This window comes from Platichthys flesus, chromosome 11, assembly GCF_949316205.1.
Source record: "Platichthys flesus chromosome 11, fPlaFle2.1, whole genome shotgun sequence".
NCBI classification, from domain to species: Eukaryota; Metazoa; Chordata; class Actinopteri; order Pleuronectiformes; family Pleuronectidae; genus Platichthys; species Platichthys flesus.
Window position 1 is genome coordinate 19,164,233 of NC_084955.1, and position 18,503 is coordinate 19,182,735.

Sequence of the window (18,503 nt, forward strand, 5' to 3'; positions counted from 1 at the left end):
GGGGATAAAGAGAGAGATAGAGAGAGTGTGATTAGGATGGATAGAGTAGGGACGAGGGAGAGAGGTGCATTTCCTTCGGTAAAAGTCTGGAAAATGTGGTACCATTTTACAAGGAATCATGTTTTGATTATTCTTGTAACCAACACATCATTAACCATTGAAACATATATTTTTCAAATTGTCTTTATCGGTCCTGTAGATATTTCCTCTATATGACAGAAAATACTGACCTTGCGCTTAAATATAACTCCAATAAATAAATGGAGGATTTCACAAGTGATTCTCCAATTATTTATAATAAGGAAATATTTAACGATTTATTTCGATACATTTCTTATACATATAACTGTAGTTATCCGTATTTACCAAGTATTTATTATTTCTTTCTTGAGCTTATTTTCACCGTTTTTCTTTTCCTCATTGACATAGCTGTATGTCTACTTATGTGTGAGTAGGGCCTGCACTGAGAGCAATACATCACAATTCTTGATATATGCACATACTCTGCCAATAAAGCCGATTCTGATGTAGTCCTTGTACACACTGTGTCTATAGGTAAAACCTGTGAGGTATTCAATGTGCTATCACAAATAATAAAGCGTATGACAATCAATTGGAAAGAGATGTGCCAAACAAAACAATTTGGTCATTTTCTGTTCCTGTAAAAATATATTTTTTAAATCATTGCTGTCATCTTCAAATCTACAGTCAAATTACCTCACAGCCCCTGGATCTTGATTATAATGTTCTTACCTGGCTGATGTTTAATTTCACTACAAAGTTCTTCTTCAGACATTACATTCACCACCCATAGGTAAGCAGGCGTGAACACTCACACACCCGCTCACACGCACCTCTTCCTCCGCTACAGGCGTGAAGCTAAGCCCATATAGGACACTCACCTGCTCCCTGGGAACAACAGATGGTTCCCTTATTCTCACCGCATCACCTTGTCTGAGGAAGTCAAAATCAAGAACTTGAGCAAGTGCGTGTGTGTGGTATGAAGTTTGTGGAGGGGCCCCGCCATCGTCTATAGACGGATAGATTGATCAGTATTCTCAATATGTCTAATGGAAATCAGCGTGACTCTGTTTGCAGGTAGGATATCCCACAGTCAAATCCGTGCGCGTGCGTGGGACATACGTGTGTTTTGCGTAAATGGTGGGTGCGTGAGTGCGTGTGTGTGAAGGTCAGCTCGCCAGCGCGGCTTCTTTTCCTATTCCTCTTCCCTCTCGCGCGGGTTTTGATCTCTCAGCCGCGAGATCAAAGGCGCTCTCTGGCTATTAGTCAGCGCGAGCCATTGATCCCGCATCGATCCGCGCGAGACACAGCCGCCCCGCGAACACCGCGCGAGGCTCCCCAAAGCTCCTCCCGCGCGTCGGGAGAGCGAGAGCGAGCCGGAGAGAGGGAGCACGCAGAGGAGGGGAGGTGGAGCAATGTGTGTGTACGTGATCGCGATCGCGCGCGTGTGTGTGTGAGTGAGTGTTTTTCTACTGGCGCCAAACTCGAGCTTTTTCTTTGCCGCGGGACATGAAACAATGAGGCTCGAGCCGGTTTTAATAAAGCGCGCTTTCCCTCCTTTCAACTCTGGCGCGAGGCGGACGAGCCGGCAGCGGAGAGCGATCGATAATTAATGACGATGAATAATTTAACCCTATCGATTGATACTTTTTTTTTTCTTCGCCCCCCCCCAAACCCCCCCTTCTTTTCCTTATTTTCGTAAGGCTGCCGTTCCACGCCATACTAATATCGTTATCACGCGCTCACGTCCTCGTCTCCACTTCACCTCGTCTGTCTCGAACTAGTTGGAGCTGTTCGCCTTCCACGAAAATCTGAAGGAATCAGGTTTCCTCGTTTATCTAAAGCTACGGGAGCTCATTTATGACCCGAGCAGGAGAGTGAAGTTCACCTGAAGCTCCACAACTTCTCTCCATCCCTGAAACTGCCTCATACTAATACTACCACTATTACTAACAATACTACTAATCCTACTGCTAACTAATAATCATGATAATTGACTTATTTATATGGCACATGGCAAAAAGACAGTTACAAGTGCCTTACAAGTCAAAAATGTCTAAAAGTCAAACAACAGGAAACAGTTAAAAAGCAAACGAGCAGAATCAAAAAGAAGAATAAAGGTGGTGTAACTGTGTATATTTATTAGTTTATAAGGAACTTTAAAGAAATGTGTTGTCCTGCCATTAAACCCCTTGAGATCTTGTTTTCGCGAGGGTCCCAAACCCAAATGGGAAACGATGGACAAACAAGAGAGCAAAGTCAGGACAGACCATCTTACTGACTCATAATCAAAAGAAAGAAAACAGATCGATCACAAGGAATGAGGGAAATATAAGAAATCATGGAACAGTGACGTCATTACTGAAATCAATATTTTTTTTTATAAAGATGAGAAAAAAAAGATATTTAAAGGTTGATTCCTAAAATCTCAGCTACGTAGGTTAATGATTTAATTATTCTCAGTTGTACCATGTCTTGGATATTTAGACATGTTTTCTGACCCATAATCTCTTGTCCTTGATCATCCCACCTTAGCCTAGATCTCAACACCCACTCATACATGTCTCCTGTATCTTTCAAACTGAATTTGTCTCAGTGATCCTGTGGTTTTACCGGTCCTGTCAGGTGATGGCCCGTCTCGGGGTGAGGGTCTCAGTATAGGTTTTGCTCCTGCAGTGAGGAGCTGTGAGGAGCTGTGAGGAGCAGCGAGGAGCTGTGAGGAGCTGTGAGGAGCATTGAGGAGCTGTGAGGAGCAGTGAGGAGCAGCGAGGAGCTGTGAGGAGCATTGAGGAGCAGCGAGGAGCTGTGAGGAGCATTGAGGAGCTGTGAGGAGCATTGAGGAGCATTGAGGAGCTGTGAGGAGCAGCGAGGAGCTGTGAGGAGCAGCGAGGAGCTGTGAGGAGCATTGAGGAGCTGTGAGGAGCAGCGAGGAGCTTTGAGGAGCAGCGAGGAGCTGTGAGGAGCATTGAGGAGCTGTGAAGAGCTGTGAGAACGACTGGGGAGGTGTGAGGAGCATTGAGGAGCAGTGAGGAGCATTGAGGAGCTCTGTGGGAGGACAAGCACAGTCACAGAGGCTCAGTGCTGTTGTAACTATAAGGTGTAGAACTGTAGCTGCTATCAAAGATGTAACACAACCAGTGTAGTGTTAGTTAGTGAGTTCATCTCTTTGACTTGTAATCACTGCACATATGTTTTTATAGTATAATACAATGGCATCACAGTACTAACTTATAGTTATACGGTTTTTATTATTTTAAAATAGTTTTTTGTCACAACTACCTTTAATAACTGAAATTGATGTGATGCATTAATGGATTTAAAAAAAACTCACCAATCCAATGTTAAACTGTTATAAGTGAAGACACTTGTTTCCACACATAGACCCAGACTGTCATATAAAATAAGGAAATGAATAATATATCAGAACCTATTTAAATGGTTTATAATTGATCCTGTATGTTCTAATATGATGAAAAAAACTCAAATTCCAAATCATAAAATATGTCAGCCCTATCAAATCTAATTGTACCCATCATTTAACCTCAAGGACAACTACTTATAGGCCTTGATTTTAAAAACATGTTATTGAATAATACATTAGTTTTTTGAAGGCATGAACATTTATCAAACCGGCATCTCCCTTAAGAAAATTCTTACTTTTTTGTACAAAGAATAATTAAGACAAAGTAGCCAATGGTACTCTTAATAAACAGTATATATATATATATATATATATATGAAAACTTTTGTTTAACCTTTAGATCTAAACCAAACATAAATCATTCGGTATTTATCATACATGACCTTGGATTGTTATTTCCTAATTAAGATAAGAAATGTAGCTGAATTATAGGCCACAGTCGTCTAAATTCAGCATCGACTTTTCATTTGGACGGACAGGTTCTCTTTCCCTCTCCCTGACCACCGCACCCCTCCCAATTCTCCCCTCCTCTTTCTCTCCTTCCTTGTTTCTCCTCTCTCCTTCTCTCCATCTCCTCTAACAAACCCATAGCACAGTCCCTCTGTTCTTCCACCCTGAGGCTGACCAGTGTGTCAGAGCTAACCAGGGAGAGAGCCAGGGAGAGAGGGAGAGAGAGAGGGTTCAGTTGGCCCTTTTTCAGGGGCAACCAAAAAGAGGAAGATGAGACAGATGTACAGAGGCCGTTTCATCTAGTGGAAAAAGAAAGCGGGAGAGGCCAGACTCTTCATGCCGCTCAGTTTTTTTCCATCTTTTTATATCATGACCCATCACGCTTTCCTTCTTTAGACAGCACTGGAGACATAATGTTGCCTGAATGTCAGGCACCCCCCCCCACCCCCTTCCTCCCTCTACCCCAGTCACTCTGCAGAATTTCAAAACCGGGTTGGTACAACAGCGTATTCCTCACACTGTTTCCTTTTTGCTGCTGTCGTTGGCCTACTAACCACGGCTGCACCGCTTCCACTGACAGCCCCGCTCCCGCACATCACCAGCCCTGATGCAAACGTGTACCCGAGGAGAGAAAGATGTTATGGTGGTATCTCTCCAAAACACAGGAAACCCATCGTAGTCCGACCTTTATTAGATGTTTGTTTAGACCCCCCCACCTCTTGTCTCTTTATCTTTTCTATCTATTATCTATCTATTATCTAGTGACAAGTTGTTGTTGTTGTTTTCATCCTTATATATTTGTGTTCTTTTAGATTTGTTCCATTTTGCGGCCGTCACTCGATAAAACACGTCACAGACGCACCGACACACTCGCTGTGAATTTACCAGTCGTTTTCCTGCTGCATTCTCGCGCTCCTGAGTTTTTTAACTGTCATGCGGGAAAAGTTCAGAGCAACAGATTTGGACGTTTGCTCTCTCACATACAGATTGACTGCGAAATATGAAGAAAAACGTTGGGAGTTGAGTGCAAGTCTGAAAGCAGCTATAGAGACAAAGACAAAAACAATCAAATTTAGAAAAGCGCAACGAAATTAAGCAAATAAAAGCAACTACCAATAGTAGGAGATCAGATGATTGAGTATAATATCTCAGAAGATTATCGCCATGCAGTTCCTGTCATCCTAAGTGTTTTACCCGCTTTCAGCCCACTGTCTTGGTTCATCAGTGTTAGTTTCAGCCACGGCAGGTAACTGGTTTCACACAAAAATTGCTCCCTGTGGAGGATTTGGCAGATTTAAAAAAAAGAAAAAGAAACAACATATTCTGCACAGGAGCCGCTGGAGAAAAATCCGAGCTAAAATGAGAGTGAATATTGGTCCTACTTTCACCGAGAGGCTTGAAAGACGACTCCAAATGAATGATAATGTTGCTCCGTGTCTGCTGGATGTGTAAATAAGCAACTGCGAGCTAACCAGTTTACCATATCAACTTCATGGTGATAATATGTCAATATTGTATTTGCAGCTTGTTTACGCTGTTCCCAAGTGGTCAACAAAAAACAAAAAAAATCAGTTATTGCAGTTTGAAAGATGTTTTTTTAAAGACTGAGCACTGATCCGTCCTCTCGGGGAGTTGGCGGGAGGCTGTTTGAAAGATGCAGCGAAACAGCAACAGTGCGATCACCTTTCGGCCTTCACAGTCCTTGACCGTGCGCGAGTGTGTGAATCCTTTCATCTCTGTCAGGAAATCTTGTCCCTTCCACCCAACGCACACTCTTTCAGCAGTTGACTGGATTTTTCCAAAAAGCCTGTGACTCATCGGCACAGAGAGTTTTCAACAGCAGCCGTTTGTCTGCTAGTAGGCCCCACGCCTCACAACGTGTGGAGCCGCGGTTTCCTCTGAGCGGCGAGCGCGCTCTCATCAAGATGTGATTGTGTACAGTAACTCTGCGGCCCTATTGTGTGTGCTCGCCATTGTCGCTGATAACTGTGTGATCCATCATCCGCACTGGGTTGTATGGGTGGCCTTTTGTGGGGAGAGCGCTCCTTTGTCCGGACTGTTGTGTCCACACGTCGCCCTGTGCCGAGTAAAACGCACACGTTGTGTTTTTGTCCTCGCACGTCTCTGTGCTCTATCAGTCCACCGGCATCTTTAGTAAACAAAGTGCATTCTCTCTTTCTGCTCGCTGAGATGTGTGTTAGTGTGTCTATATTGATTCAGTCAATATCTATGGGCTCCATGTCTTATTTTGTGTGTGTTTGTTGTGTGTGTGTGTGTGTGTGTGTGTGTGTGTGTGTGTGTGTGTGTGTGTGTGTGTGTGTGTGTGTGTGTGTGTGTGTGTGTGTGTGTGTGTGTGTGTGTGTGTGTGTGTGTGTGTGTGTGTGTGTGTGTGTGTGTGTGTGTGTCTGTGTGTGTGTGTCTCGGCTACCTGAATACCTGTGTATTTGTGCCATATTTGCTGGAGACTGTGTTTACTGTGCATGTACAATCCATTACAATCTGTGAGCGTCTGTCTCTGACAGTCTGTACGTGTGTGTGTGTGTGTGTGTGTGTATGTGTGTGTGTTAGGAAGAGTATTCCCTGGGCTGCTAGTTATAATGTTTCTGGGGGTGATGGGGGGAACTTGAAAGCCCTGCGCTGCCCAAATCAAAACTAACAAGGAAATGATGGGGGCTCCTTTATCTCCTCTCTGGCCTGGGGGGCCGAGGGGGGCGAGAACGGGAGACTGGGGAGGGAGGGAGAGAGGAGGAGGAGGAGGAGGGAGGGAAGGAGGAGGAGGAAGGGGGGGGCAGCCTGGCTTCCTCTTTGATTTGTAAAAAATGCATTACCTCCGAAATCAAACGGAAAATTACTGCGCCGAAGCAAAACACACAGTGCAGGAGCGAGGAAGCGAGGGAAGGAGATGGGTGGGGCGTGAGGGAGGGAGACAAGACAGTGGATAGGTGTGTGTGAATAGGAAGGAGGTGGGAAAGAGGAAAGGAGGATTCACCTGTATAGATAGGCTGTTGGATCGGCAAAAGGGAGGATGGGTATAGATTTGAGGCCGTGCATGCGTAGGTGGTACAAGAGATAGCCGGGGAGACCCTGACAGATGGGAGCGCACATATACATCATCCTCAGAGGGGACGAGCTTCCACATACTGCCGGCCGCGAGAATATGGAAAATGAAAGGGATGATGCAGCACTGATGACCTGTAGCCCACAGGGAGGAGGAGACTTATAGATTACTACCTCAAACACAAAGAATATCGTATTCTATAAAGACTCCCACTGATCCCTGCTGAGGCCTTCAGTCCGATGAACAAGCCAGACATCAGCATTTTAATGGGAGGATGAGTGTTGTTTGAAATGGAGCCGCTTCTAATTGAATGAAGGCCAATGTGTGATTTCATATCCCACTCGGTTGCAGGCTTTAAGTGTAGGATAGTTTTTGTGTAAAGAAAAATCCCACGTGAAAGTCAGCAGCTGTGTGTGAGGACATGAGTTATGGTTGTTATTTGAACCCTCACGATAACTTTGTCTCATTATGGAAAAGTGCGGTGCAGGCAGAGACGCGAAAGAGAGGAGAAGATGAAAAAAGAGGGAGAGATAACATGAATGATACAGGGAAAATATATGTGAGAGAGATAGGATGAATGCCAACTCTATATTTGAAGACAGAGGGAGCGGCTTGAGAACAAGAAAGATGAAGAGAGGGAGGAGAGAGCGAGAGGGGCCACAATCCAAAGGCTAGAAGCGGGGTGAGAGCGAGCGAGCGAGGGATGGACAGAAAGAGAGGGTCGGCCAGAGAGCGAGCGAGCAAGAGAGAGGGAGAGAGTGAGAAATGCCCGGAGTTAGCAATAATAATTTATACAAACACACCTTAATAATTCACGTTCCATTTCAATGCTGGAGGGAAAATCCAAAATTCACAGAGCATAATTAAATAGAGGCAGAGAGTGAAGGGAGAGATCGAGAGGCCAGCATTACAGATACCAATGTAGCAGCAGGGCATCTCTTCCATCTGAGCTTTGTAGAACAACCCTGATGAAACTGGGATATCCAAACCAGGCCCCGTCTCCCAGTCCCCGTCTCCTAGTCCCCTCAATCGTCACGAAGCCGCGCTCACCTTCTCCCCGTCAGCCGACTTGGGTTTTATTCACGTTACTGTTTATCAGCTGTCATTTAATAAGAACAGCCGACGCCTCCCTCGATCACACGGACTGTGGTTTGTGTTGCGTCCAGATCACTTGTTTGTGTGTAAGACGAATGAAGCAACGTGATGGAGAAGGACTCAGCGGCTTGCCTTCAGCTGCCGGGCACACCTGTGGTGCCCTGTTGGTGTGGTCGAAACAAATGGTGCAACATGACTAGAACTACAGATGAGCATTGTGCATTTGCTGGACATTTCTTTACTTTTACATCTAAATTATTATATCATATATAACCTGACAGTTTTACTTAAAAATAACAAGAAAGCTAAATACACTTACTGTTGAGGTATTTCTTCTGTACTTTAGAATTTCTGCTCTGTGCTATTTAGTACAAAATATAACACATATTATCTGTCCAACCTCTTTTAGCTTTGTCTTGAACAAATGCAACGTCAATAATATATAAGTTCTCTTCATAACTTCTCACATATCCCAACACAGAATACATCTTTACCCGCCTCAAATTTTGCAATAAGAATAAGTCATCAGATTGAAGACACTTTACTAAAAGTGTAGCCTTTAAATCACATTAAAATGATAATACAAATCTGACAAACTCCATTTGTCTAATTTTAATCACTCAACAAGTTAACCCTCTCTCTTCAGGACGACCACTACTTGAACACAACTTTTGCAGATATTTTGGACTTAAAACATTCTCTGGGATAACCAAGTTGTCTTATATATAAAAAGAAAAATCCTGTTTTTAATGTATAATATGACTCAACTTTGACTTGGTTTTCAAAAGTTGATTTAATTCCTCCTGTTCATAAATGCAGTGGAGGAATGTCCACCCTGTTGCATCAGACGCAGCCTCAGGTGACCACATACGATTACATCCATCAAACACCTGATCTCAACCAAAAACATACGAAACATAACCTTGTCATATTTCACATGGATTTAAGGTATATTTCTGAACTCCTGCTGCGCCTTCAGACACTTATGCAATCCCTCAGTTTTCAGCAGTTATACATTTTTAACTTCAACTTCAACTCCAGAAAATAAACCATGCTGGTTGTTTAGCTTTGGCGTTCGCAAATGCTTTTGGATATGATTTAATTTCATGTTCCTTATGCAGAAGTTAACTAATTGAGCTTTTTGTGTCTTTCCTTCCCGTCTGCACCTTTTCTTTGTCACAGGTGTTGTGGAGGCATGGACTGTAACTGCGTCAGTGATCTGCTGCTCCCCCCGGTGCCCGCACTCTGGACACCAGGTTAGTCCCAGTTCAACCACTACATTTCTATTATTCCTGACTGGGGTCAACTTTGTAAATTGGATGAAACCAGGCAACCTAAATTTAGTTTTGTTAAAGCTTCAGAAACGTTGTGTTCCTCATCATCGTCAGTATTGGATGTTAAAATTCATATCAAAAGATGAACCATGGGCACATGGCCAAACAAATTGAGTCTCTTGTGATAATTGGTTGTATGTTTGTAATGTTTTTACGAGGCTAGTTAGTGCCTGATTCACTTCAGGGATGAGTTAAAAAGCTGCTCGACTCCGTCAGTGATGTGAATGCAGCCGGCTTCTAGAATTCAGACTGGAGCAGCATCAATCAGATCTCTCTCAGCGAGCTGTCATCATCGCACTGACCAATCTGTTCAGGCTAGGGGGCATTAGCGCAGACTAACATTGCTCAAGGCACGTGCTGTGATATTAAACACATAATCCCTCACCTCCATCACTCATCAGTCATTCAGACGGCAGCGCACCCCTCCCCACCCGCCCGCTCCCTGTGCGCATCGGGACAAACGACAGGCCTCCAGCCTCATCCTGCGCTCTTTCCTGCTTCCCTCCGCCCAGGGTTCGCCTTCCCAGACTGGGCCTACAAGCCCGAGTCAAGTCCCGGCTCCAGACAGATCCAGCTGTGGCACTTCATCCTGGAGCTGCTGCAGAAGGAGGAGTATCAGGGGGTGATCGCCTGGCAGGGGGACTACGGAGAGTTTGTCATCAAGGACCCGGATGAGGTGGCCCGGCTGTGGGGGGCCAGGAAGTGCAAACCCCACATGAACTATGACAAGCTGAGCAGGGCTCTGAGGTATGAAGGAAAAAACCACATCGCCCGAGAGAGTTTTGCCGTCTGTGCATGTGTTGCGTTGAATGTCAAGCAATTACGCTGTTTGTATCAGATAAAGATGTTTATCACAGTTACCTCGCTTTACGTAGATTGTTTACTCTTCTCTGACAGAAGCCTCACTTATTTTCCATGTTGGTAAAAAAATGGAGAGATAAAAGTGGGACTTTACCTAATGTCGATACCCTCAATTTCTCCTTATCTGTGAACAGCCTAATGGAAAAGTTCACCATTGAGCTGCCGAATAGAAAATATCAATAGGGATTTTAAAATCCAGCGTGGTCCTGAGATTGCTTGGACTTGTTCTTCAGAACAAGTGCTCGGTGGAGAACTTTGCCGAATGTGATTAATACAATATTGTGCCCGCTCTATACCTCTAGCGTTTTACACCCCCGGCCGCACTCAGTTTTCTTATGCAAATATGCGCTACCCCAACTTGTTCTCGCGACCCCCCTCTTTCTGCTTTCCTTTGGCCTCTTTTTAATGGGGGCTGTCGTCAGAGTCTAATTGTTATGAATTGGCTGGGGCCACAATTAGCCTCCTTAATTAGCCTCACTTAATTGCTCAATTAGGGGCCACGGCACAATTGCCACGCAAAGCAAAACACGTACACATCATTGCACCGAGTGCAGCCACTGTGGATACATGCTGATATGTACATGCTGCTGTGTTTGTTGATATAGTGCGTCTGCATAATGAGGCTCCGCTCACCAGTATTTAATGCTGATGTTGTTAAACGCCTCCTGAGTGCGGCGCATTTACTGTGGTCACTTTAAAACAAAGAAATCCAAGCACTTAGAGGAATGGCATTTGAGATTCACGCCAAAATCGCGATAATTCGTCGGCAGGTTTTTTCCTTTTTCATCATCCTGCTCCCTTCACGCACACAAGCACACAACACACAGACACACACACTTGTGCGCTCCCCCTCATCCCCACCTGAGCGCTTTGCTCCTCTTACCTGAGCCAGATGGCTCCATGTTTTGCCTCTGCCGCTGATCAACCTGGCATCCTGGCAGACTGTCGGCTGTGACACCTCAGTGGGGGGGGGCACAGGAAACCGGCTTGACGACGGCTCCACGCGCCCGGCGGCAGACACCTGAGGTCGTAGCCATGGAGACGTCTCTCACCGTCCCACCTCCTCTGCCGCTGTGGCAGGTTCTCGTTGTCGTGAACATTTACGTGTCTCGGCTTTGACAGTCCATCTGCGTCGACGAATCAAATTAAATACAAGGATTAAAGACAATTCCTTCTCTTATACTTCTTATAAAATAAATTATTTTCAGTGACAAATTTGTCTTCATCTGAATGAAAACAGTTTATTTGCCTTGTATACCGTGGAAAGTTATTTCTAACTGTTCGCCTCCCAATATCTTTTCATTCACTTTGATGCCATGATCCATATTATAATATAGAATTACGTCAAACTCAGGACATTTAGATTGAAAAAAATTATACCAGTAAAGGAGTATTTTAGTTTTGTTGTCGTTGTGTGTTCACTGTATGCGAAGGTCGACAGACACTTACAGGGATTCAGCTTTTTGACTTTTTATCTGTCAACAGCTGAATAAAATTCCCCTTTAGAGGACCATATTGTATTGAATGGAGGCAGCGAGACATGAATTGATCTGAGGAAGAAGGAGATGAATAAAAACAGTGGGAAATCAGCATAGCACTCGCCCGCAGCGCTGAACTTGTTTACTTCTTCTTTTCTGTTAGTGTTGAAATACAAAACCTTGATGTGAGCATTATATTTAATCCTCCCCTCCTCTTTTCATTTTCCCTTTTCCTCTTCCCTTTTCCTTTATCCCCCTCACTCTATCCCCTTTTAAATATCCTCTCTCTCTCTGTCTCTCTCTCTTTCTCTTTCACAGGTATTATTACAACAAGCGCATTTTGCACAAAACCAAAGGGAAACGTTTCACCTACAAGTTTAACTTCAGTAAGGTCGTGCTGGTGAACTACCCCATCCTGGACATGGCCAACTCGCCCTTCTTTCTGGCCCAGAATCACTTCAATGGGGGAACCACCGCACCCGACTGCACCCCAGAGGTACAACGGGTAGGAAGAAGGAACGGGGAGAGGGTGGGGGGGATGATTTAGACATATTAAGCTTTTCATTTTTTTATATTAATACATTCACAGTCTGACACTTCTGGTAAATTCTACTCAAACTGATTGAAATCTAAATTCTGATACATCAATATTTATGTCTGTATGAAAAGTGATGATAAGAAAATGATATTTAAAAAGTCAGGGAATAAAAGGAAGAGAAATTTGGAAGACACAGCTTTACCCTTTCTTTATTTTTTAAAATAATAACTTATTTCAGCTAATTGAAATATCTTTAACAAGTCCATGCCCTATTTTTTTTAAACAAATTTGTGGCATCTATGTGGCTTTTTTTCACTGACTCTAATGGCGATCGTAATAAAATACAGATCATTATTTGCCCTCTGAGGTTTTTACAATTTGTACAATTATGTCAGAACACACAAAGAGGGAAACATGCACAAAATGTTTTAATTAAATTTAAAAAAATGTTGTGATTTTACTTGCAGGCCCATTGATGTGATGTGATATTTAGAGCAGATAAAACAATGAAGAAATCTATTTAAATTCTTCTACATTGAATTATGGACACAGCCGTGCAGATTGTTTCAGATTACTCTACTTTTTAACTGAGATGTGAGCGCACGTGTACAGATAAATTTATCTTGATGCCCTAGAAAGAGCCCGTAACTTGAAAGTACAGTAAGAGCGATTCATCCATCATTTGTCTGCGCCGTCCTTAAGACGGGATCAGGAGAGAGACTCTGAAGACGACAGCGGCGGGGGACGGTTTTAACTTGTCCTTAAAACAAAAGAAGACGTTAACCCGCTCCCTCTCTCATCCCCGTCTCCGATGGCGTATCCATCTGTCATCGATTGAAAATGAAAGAAATGGAAAGCAACGGGGTCGCGTCAGATCAGATCAATGGCGGGTCATTAATGCGGTTTGTTAAGCAACGCAGATCTCGCAGCTTGGGAGTACAGTCTCGCCTTTCAAACTTGGAGCTGTGGGGTGACAGATACTATTGATCCACAGTCCTTCTCGGTAGGGAAAAAAAAAAATCCCCCTTTGTCCCCTTAATTCCTGAGATTCAACCGTTCCATTTTACTTTTTTTTTTGTACCTCGTCTCCTTCACGTAATTTACACATGAACACTCACATGCACAGCTGCCCCACATCCTGAATGGATGTCATCTTCTCAGATCTCGGTCCCATTCGTCCTGTGTCCCTTCGCACACACCGGCCCTCAATCCCTCTCTCATCCTCTCTGCCCACAATCTTAATCGCTGGTCTCCATTTGACTCTGTGCTCTTCCTGTCTTTGAGTCCCTGAGCCTCTGCTGCGTCCTCCTTCCTCCCTTTTTACCCCCAACTCCCATGGCACCCCCTTTATTTTGTTAGCCTGTCCTTGCTGCGACTGTGTCACTGTTTGCATCACACTCTGCTTGGTGCTGCTGTCAACATGTGACTTTGTGCCGCAGTAACACAGCAGCACCATAAGGCGGGATTTGTTTGATTTATTTAGGAAGTTATTTTCATGGCACTAACTTGTTTTTAAAAAATATATTTTTTTCCTCTCTCTCTCTCTTCCTCTCTGTTGCTCAGGCCATACAGTCCCTGTTTCCCCGCTTGCCAGACTCCGGCAGAGGAACTTCCCTGTTTGATCGAGGGACCACAGCACCGGGGCCTGAGGGAGACAAGCTGCGGCTGGACACATTCCCTTTCCTCAGCACAGGTGAGCCTGACAGGAGGAGAAAACTTGGTCCGAAACTTTTAAGTGCCGGTGCTTAAATAGGAATCTTTTAGTATCCCAGAGACGGGGCCCACTTCAAGAGGAAAAAATGACAGCTCGTGCAGAGGGTGTGTGCAAAGGTGTGTGTGGCCAGTGTATACACAGAAAGTGGACCCTCCTAAACAAAGGGAGCAGGAGGAGAGGGTAGTGCAGGAATGAGGATATAGGGAGGCAAGAGCATTTATTGTTAAAGGAAATAAGAGAGATGGTTTTTCCCAGAGCGCCGCACTAGTGAGGCTGCGCTCCAGGTGAGACGGGCCAGGTTAGCTTGTGAATTATGCACATGAGCAGTGGGGTGAGGAGCAAGGTGAAGGCAGGAGAGGTCCTCTACACTTCCCGCACGAATCTTCACATTTGTCCTCCTCTTTCCCCGCGTCTGATAGTGAACAAACGCACCGTGGATCTGTGTATGTTTGTGTGAGTGCCTGTGCGCTCGTATATGTTAATACAGCAGCCTTTGTTTGCTTCATTGCGCTCGCTGCATGAGCATCAGAATGCGTGTACGTATAGAACGAGAGAGGTGAACAGATGTAGTCTCTCACACACACACTCACATGCAGTCTTCATCACACAACCTGCCCCCCTCCTCCCCCCCCCCCCCCCCTCCTCCAAACCCCATCCCTCCCCGCTCTTGTTTGTCCTCAGGTCCTTTTCCCCCCCTTTCTTCCCTTCTCACCCTCCTCACCCTCCCATGTGTCCCCGCTGTCCTAATCCCTTCCCAGGCAGGAAGGCCCTAATTGAGGGTGCAGGCTTCAGTTTGTGGCCTGTGGGCGCCCATTACTGTGTTTTCATAAGCAAGTGAGGCCTGCCTGACTGATTCAATATTCATGTGTCTGCCAGCTACTCCTGGCCCAGCACGCAGAGACTTCACCACTGTCAAATTAGCCCTGCATAGTAAATAACGGAGTGAGAGAGAGAGAGAAGCAGAGAGAGAGAGAGAGAGAGAAAGAGAGAGGGAGGAAGACTGGGTGAGAGAGAGAGAGAGAGAGAATCTTTGAGTTTGTTTCCAGTTGGAAGGAAGTACAGTAGCTTGAGAGACAATGCTATTGTTTGTTCATTAAAAATAGAATTCCAGCATCAGCTCACATTTATCCCCTTTTTCTTTTAACAAGCGACGCTTACAAGGAGCCGAGTTCAAATATTGCACCAGCTTAGAATTCTTTGCGTAATCTAAAATGATACGATCACATGTCAGAACATGGGGGGGGGGGGCGGGGGGTCTGCTGGTGCATTATTTATTGTTGAGTGGCCCCCCCTGTGACGGCGTGGCACCAAATACTTCCTCCTCAACATAAAGAAATATTAATACAACATTTTAAAGATGTAAACTTCATTAGGTGTTTGACATTTTTCTTAACCCGCTGCAGAATCTTTTTACTTCTGATCAGCAGCAGTGTGAAGTGGGGGTGCCCCACAGTAATGGCATGCATAAATTAACCATCAGGTTTTTTGTTGAAAGGAACCATCCAGAATTGGCCCCTGTGGCTTCTGATTAGAATTGCTAATACCACCGAGCATAATTAGTGAACATTCTTGGATGTTGTATGACAAGAAACCTTTGGCCCCTTTGAGTTCTAACCTCCGTCTCTGGATTCTCTCTGTCCTAGGTGCCCCATGCTACTCCAAACCCCCGTCCCTGCTGGGCCCGTACCCTCGCAACCCACCCTTTGACTACCCCTGGGGCTTCAACCCCTACCTCCCAGGGGCCTTCTCTCTCAATAACTGCCCCAAACTGCCCCCTGGCTCCCTCTACCCCTCCCAGTTTTACCCCAACCCGTTGCAGAGCAGCCTATCCCAGCTGCCTCACCCCTTCTCCTCCCTGCTCCCCCCTGGGGACGCAGCTGTGGGTGAAAGGGGAGCGGCAGGGCAAACCGGAGGGACAAACGGCACAGCGGGTGGTCAGGCAGTCAGACTCTGCCTGCCACCCTACCCAGGGAGCCTGACGATGGGTCGGACGGACATTGGCAGCGGGGCAACACTTGGTGATCGGGTGGTGGCCAGTCCTCCAGGCTCTGGGCTGAGTCTGAGTCTGGGGCTGGGAGCGGTCGGGCTGGCAGCAGGAACTGGGGCAGACCAGCAGAGCCCCACGGAGAGGAGGGGTGGGGTGAAGCCGGACCCTGAGTCGGACTCAGACCTGGAGATCACAGATCTGAGCGACTGCAGCTCGGACAACGAAAACGAGCACGAGTTTGGCTTGAGGAAGGCATCAAGCCTGGCGGGCCGGCCACAGATCCTGTTGGATGGAAAGAAAGGGAGCGCACTGCCGCCGGTCACCTCTCTCCCCCCGCCGGTGTCACCGCATCCTCTGAAGAGCCTGATTCCCATCAGTCCCCCTCCGCCGTCCCTGGCTCGGTCACTTTCCCCTTCCTTGGCTCTGCATGAAAGACACAGGGAGACAGAGACTCGCAAAATGATACACAGCTAATACATCCTGCGTCCACCATCTTGCCAGTCTATGCTCTGATGACTCTCTTCTTCTGTCCTTTTGTTTCTCTGAGAGGCTTTTTCTGCTTTAAACCATGAACTCTGAGATCAGTCTTGATAGATACTTTTTCGGGGGAAGGCAGTTAAGTTCTTCTCTCCTAAAATTACTGTTTCCCTGTTTGCTGTCTAAGTTTCTACTTGCCCACACTGCATTACACGACTGACTTCTCCATCTCAGAACATATGGGGATTATGCTTTGGAGGGCATCAGCAGTGTGTAACACCGACCTGTCTCTTCTGCTTTGACCGCTCACACTAAATGATCGCTCCATGGTCCGTGAACACGTTTACACATCACAAGCTCTACTCTACAATTTGCTGTCCACAGACAAGCTATGACAGAAGGCATTGAGTTATTAATACAACAGCAAAACTACAATACGATACTAACAAAACCAAATGAGAAATGATGCTCTGATCGACCCAATTTTGCAGAATCGTACAAAATAAATGTATGTAATATATATATATATATATATATATATATATGTGTGTGTATTTATATTACATATAGAATTTATTTTTGAGACATGGTCAAATACTGCCACCTAGTGTTTTGTTTTGTCAACGTCTCCTTCAGAGAGATCTTCTCGTCTCCATGATGTTACTCTCGCCCCAAAGTTCATTTTGCACTTACTTTTATATGATATTGGTTCTTGCAGGTCACTTCAAATGTGTTTTTAAAAATATCCATATTTCTAATAGTGCTAACTGTGATAGTCTGTGAATATTTATTTTGTCCAGTGGTTCAAGTATTTTCCTGCACATTCTCCAAAAAGGGAAGAAAAAGAGAGCAGAGGGAGCTGGGCCAATCTAGATATTTGTATGAATATTTCTGTGTATATATTTTAATATGGTGTACATTACATTTAATTATTATTCACTATGATAAGATTTAGCTGTATTGTTGTGATTTAATTCCGTATTTAAACATGTTTGGAAAAATTATAAGCTTAGGTGTATAAAAGTTTAAATTATTAATGGCAGACGATCTGCACTCTGAAGATGTTTTTCTATGATGAAGTCAGAGGTCACACTGGGAATTTTCTCTGATTTTCTCAACCCCAGTTAATTGTGCCCTTTGGTCATTTTTGCCAGATGCCCGACGTACAAACCCTTTGGGTTCAAATATATGCTGGTAGACTTATTTTTATAGTTAGCATTCACCCAGTGTAACTGTACTGTAATTAGTCAAATGTGAATAATACTGGGCTTTGCATTTTCTCGGAAATCTGTTTTAATTATTTTTCAATCAATGCTTTTTGTCCATGCCAGCAGCAGGGCAATCCGGTTAGGTTGACGATTCCAGAAAAAAAGAAAAAGATTCAAAAACTGTTGATCTGTTTTCGTCCAGCATCCTTTCTCCGGCCCAGTTCCTCAGCACAGACTGATCAATAAACCATATTGTACAGCTTCGTAGTCTTTAATGCCTATGGTTTGTCAGACAGTGGCAGTATATGATTAGTTGTGAAAGCTCTATTGTAAAGTTAATGTAAAGCTCTATGTTTTGAGTTGTTACAGGAAAGACCTTGCGTCACCTCCACGTGGACGACACTGACCAACAGCTGTAAATACTGTTTCCTTTGTGTGTGTATGTCTGTGTACACATCCAACAATGACACTGCAGTGGTTTGACCCAACATCTCTCTTTGTTTTACTGTAAAGAGGAAAAATGGAAAGTGCAAAAAAGAAGAAAAAGATTCATATCTTCAAAAGCAATAAACATTATTCTGGATAGTGGACTGTTGTTGGCCGTGAGCTTGTTGAACTGATTCACTGTGTCACGGCGAGAAATGAACGGTGCCGTGACTCTTCCATCAAATCTCTGTCATCATCTATAAACTTCACCACAGCTTTTTCATCACGCTGTCAGACACAGAGCTTCTTATACCAGAGAACAGACTCTGACAATATTCTGCTGGACACCACAGTACATTTTGGATAGTTTTGAATTAAAGTACATTTATTTCATCACTTAGTTAGTAAAATATAATATATATAATTCAGGGGTAC

At 44.6% G+C, this 18,503-nt stretch overlaps 1 protein-coding gene across 1 annotated transcript in view; it reads left to right on the forward strand.

Annotated features, from left to right (window-relative positions):
• Positions 1-18,218, forward strand: part of erfl1 (Ets2 repressor factor like 1) — a 36,075-nt gene extending 17,857 nt beyond the window's left edge. The window contains exons 2-6 of the mRNA XM_062399990.1: positions 9,228-9,301; positions 9,892-10,126; positions 12,037-12,214; positions 13,820-13,949; positions 15,614-18,218. Coding sequence (XP_062255974.1) covers positions 9,241-9,301; positions 9,892-10,126; positions 12,037-12,214; positions 13,820-13,949; positions 15,614-16,431 — 1,422 coding nt within the window. The 5' untranslated portion in view covers positions 9,228-9,240 and the 3' untranslated portion in view covers positions 16,432-18,218. The remainder of the gene's footprint in view (positions 1-9,227; positions 9,302-9,891; positions 10,127-12,036; positions 12,215-13,819; positions 13,950-15,613) is intronic.
• The last annotated feature ends 285 nt before the right edge of the window (positions 18,219-18,503 follow it).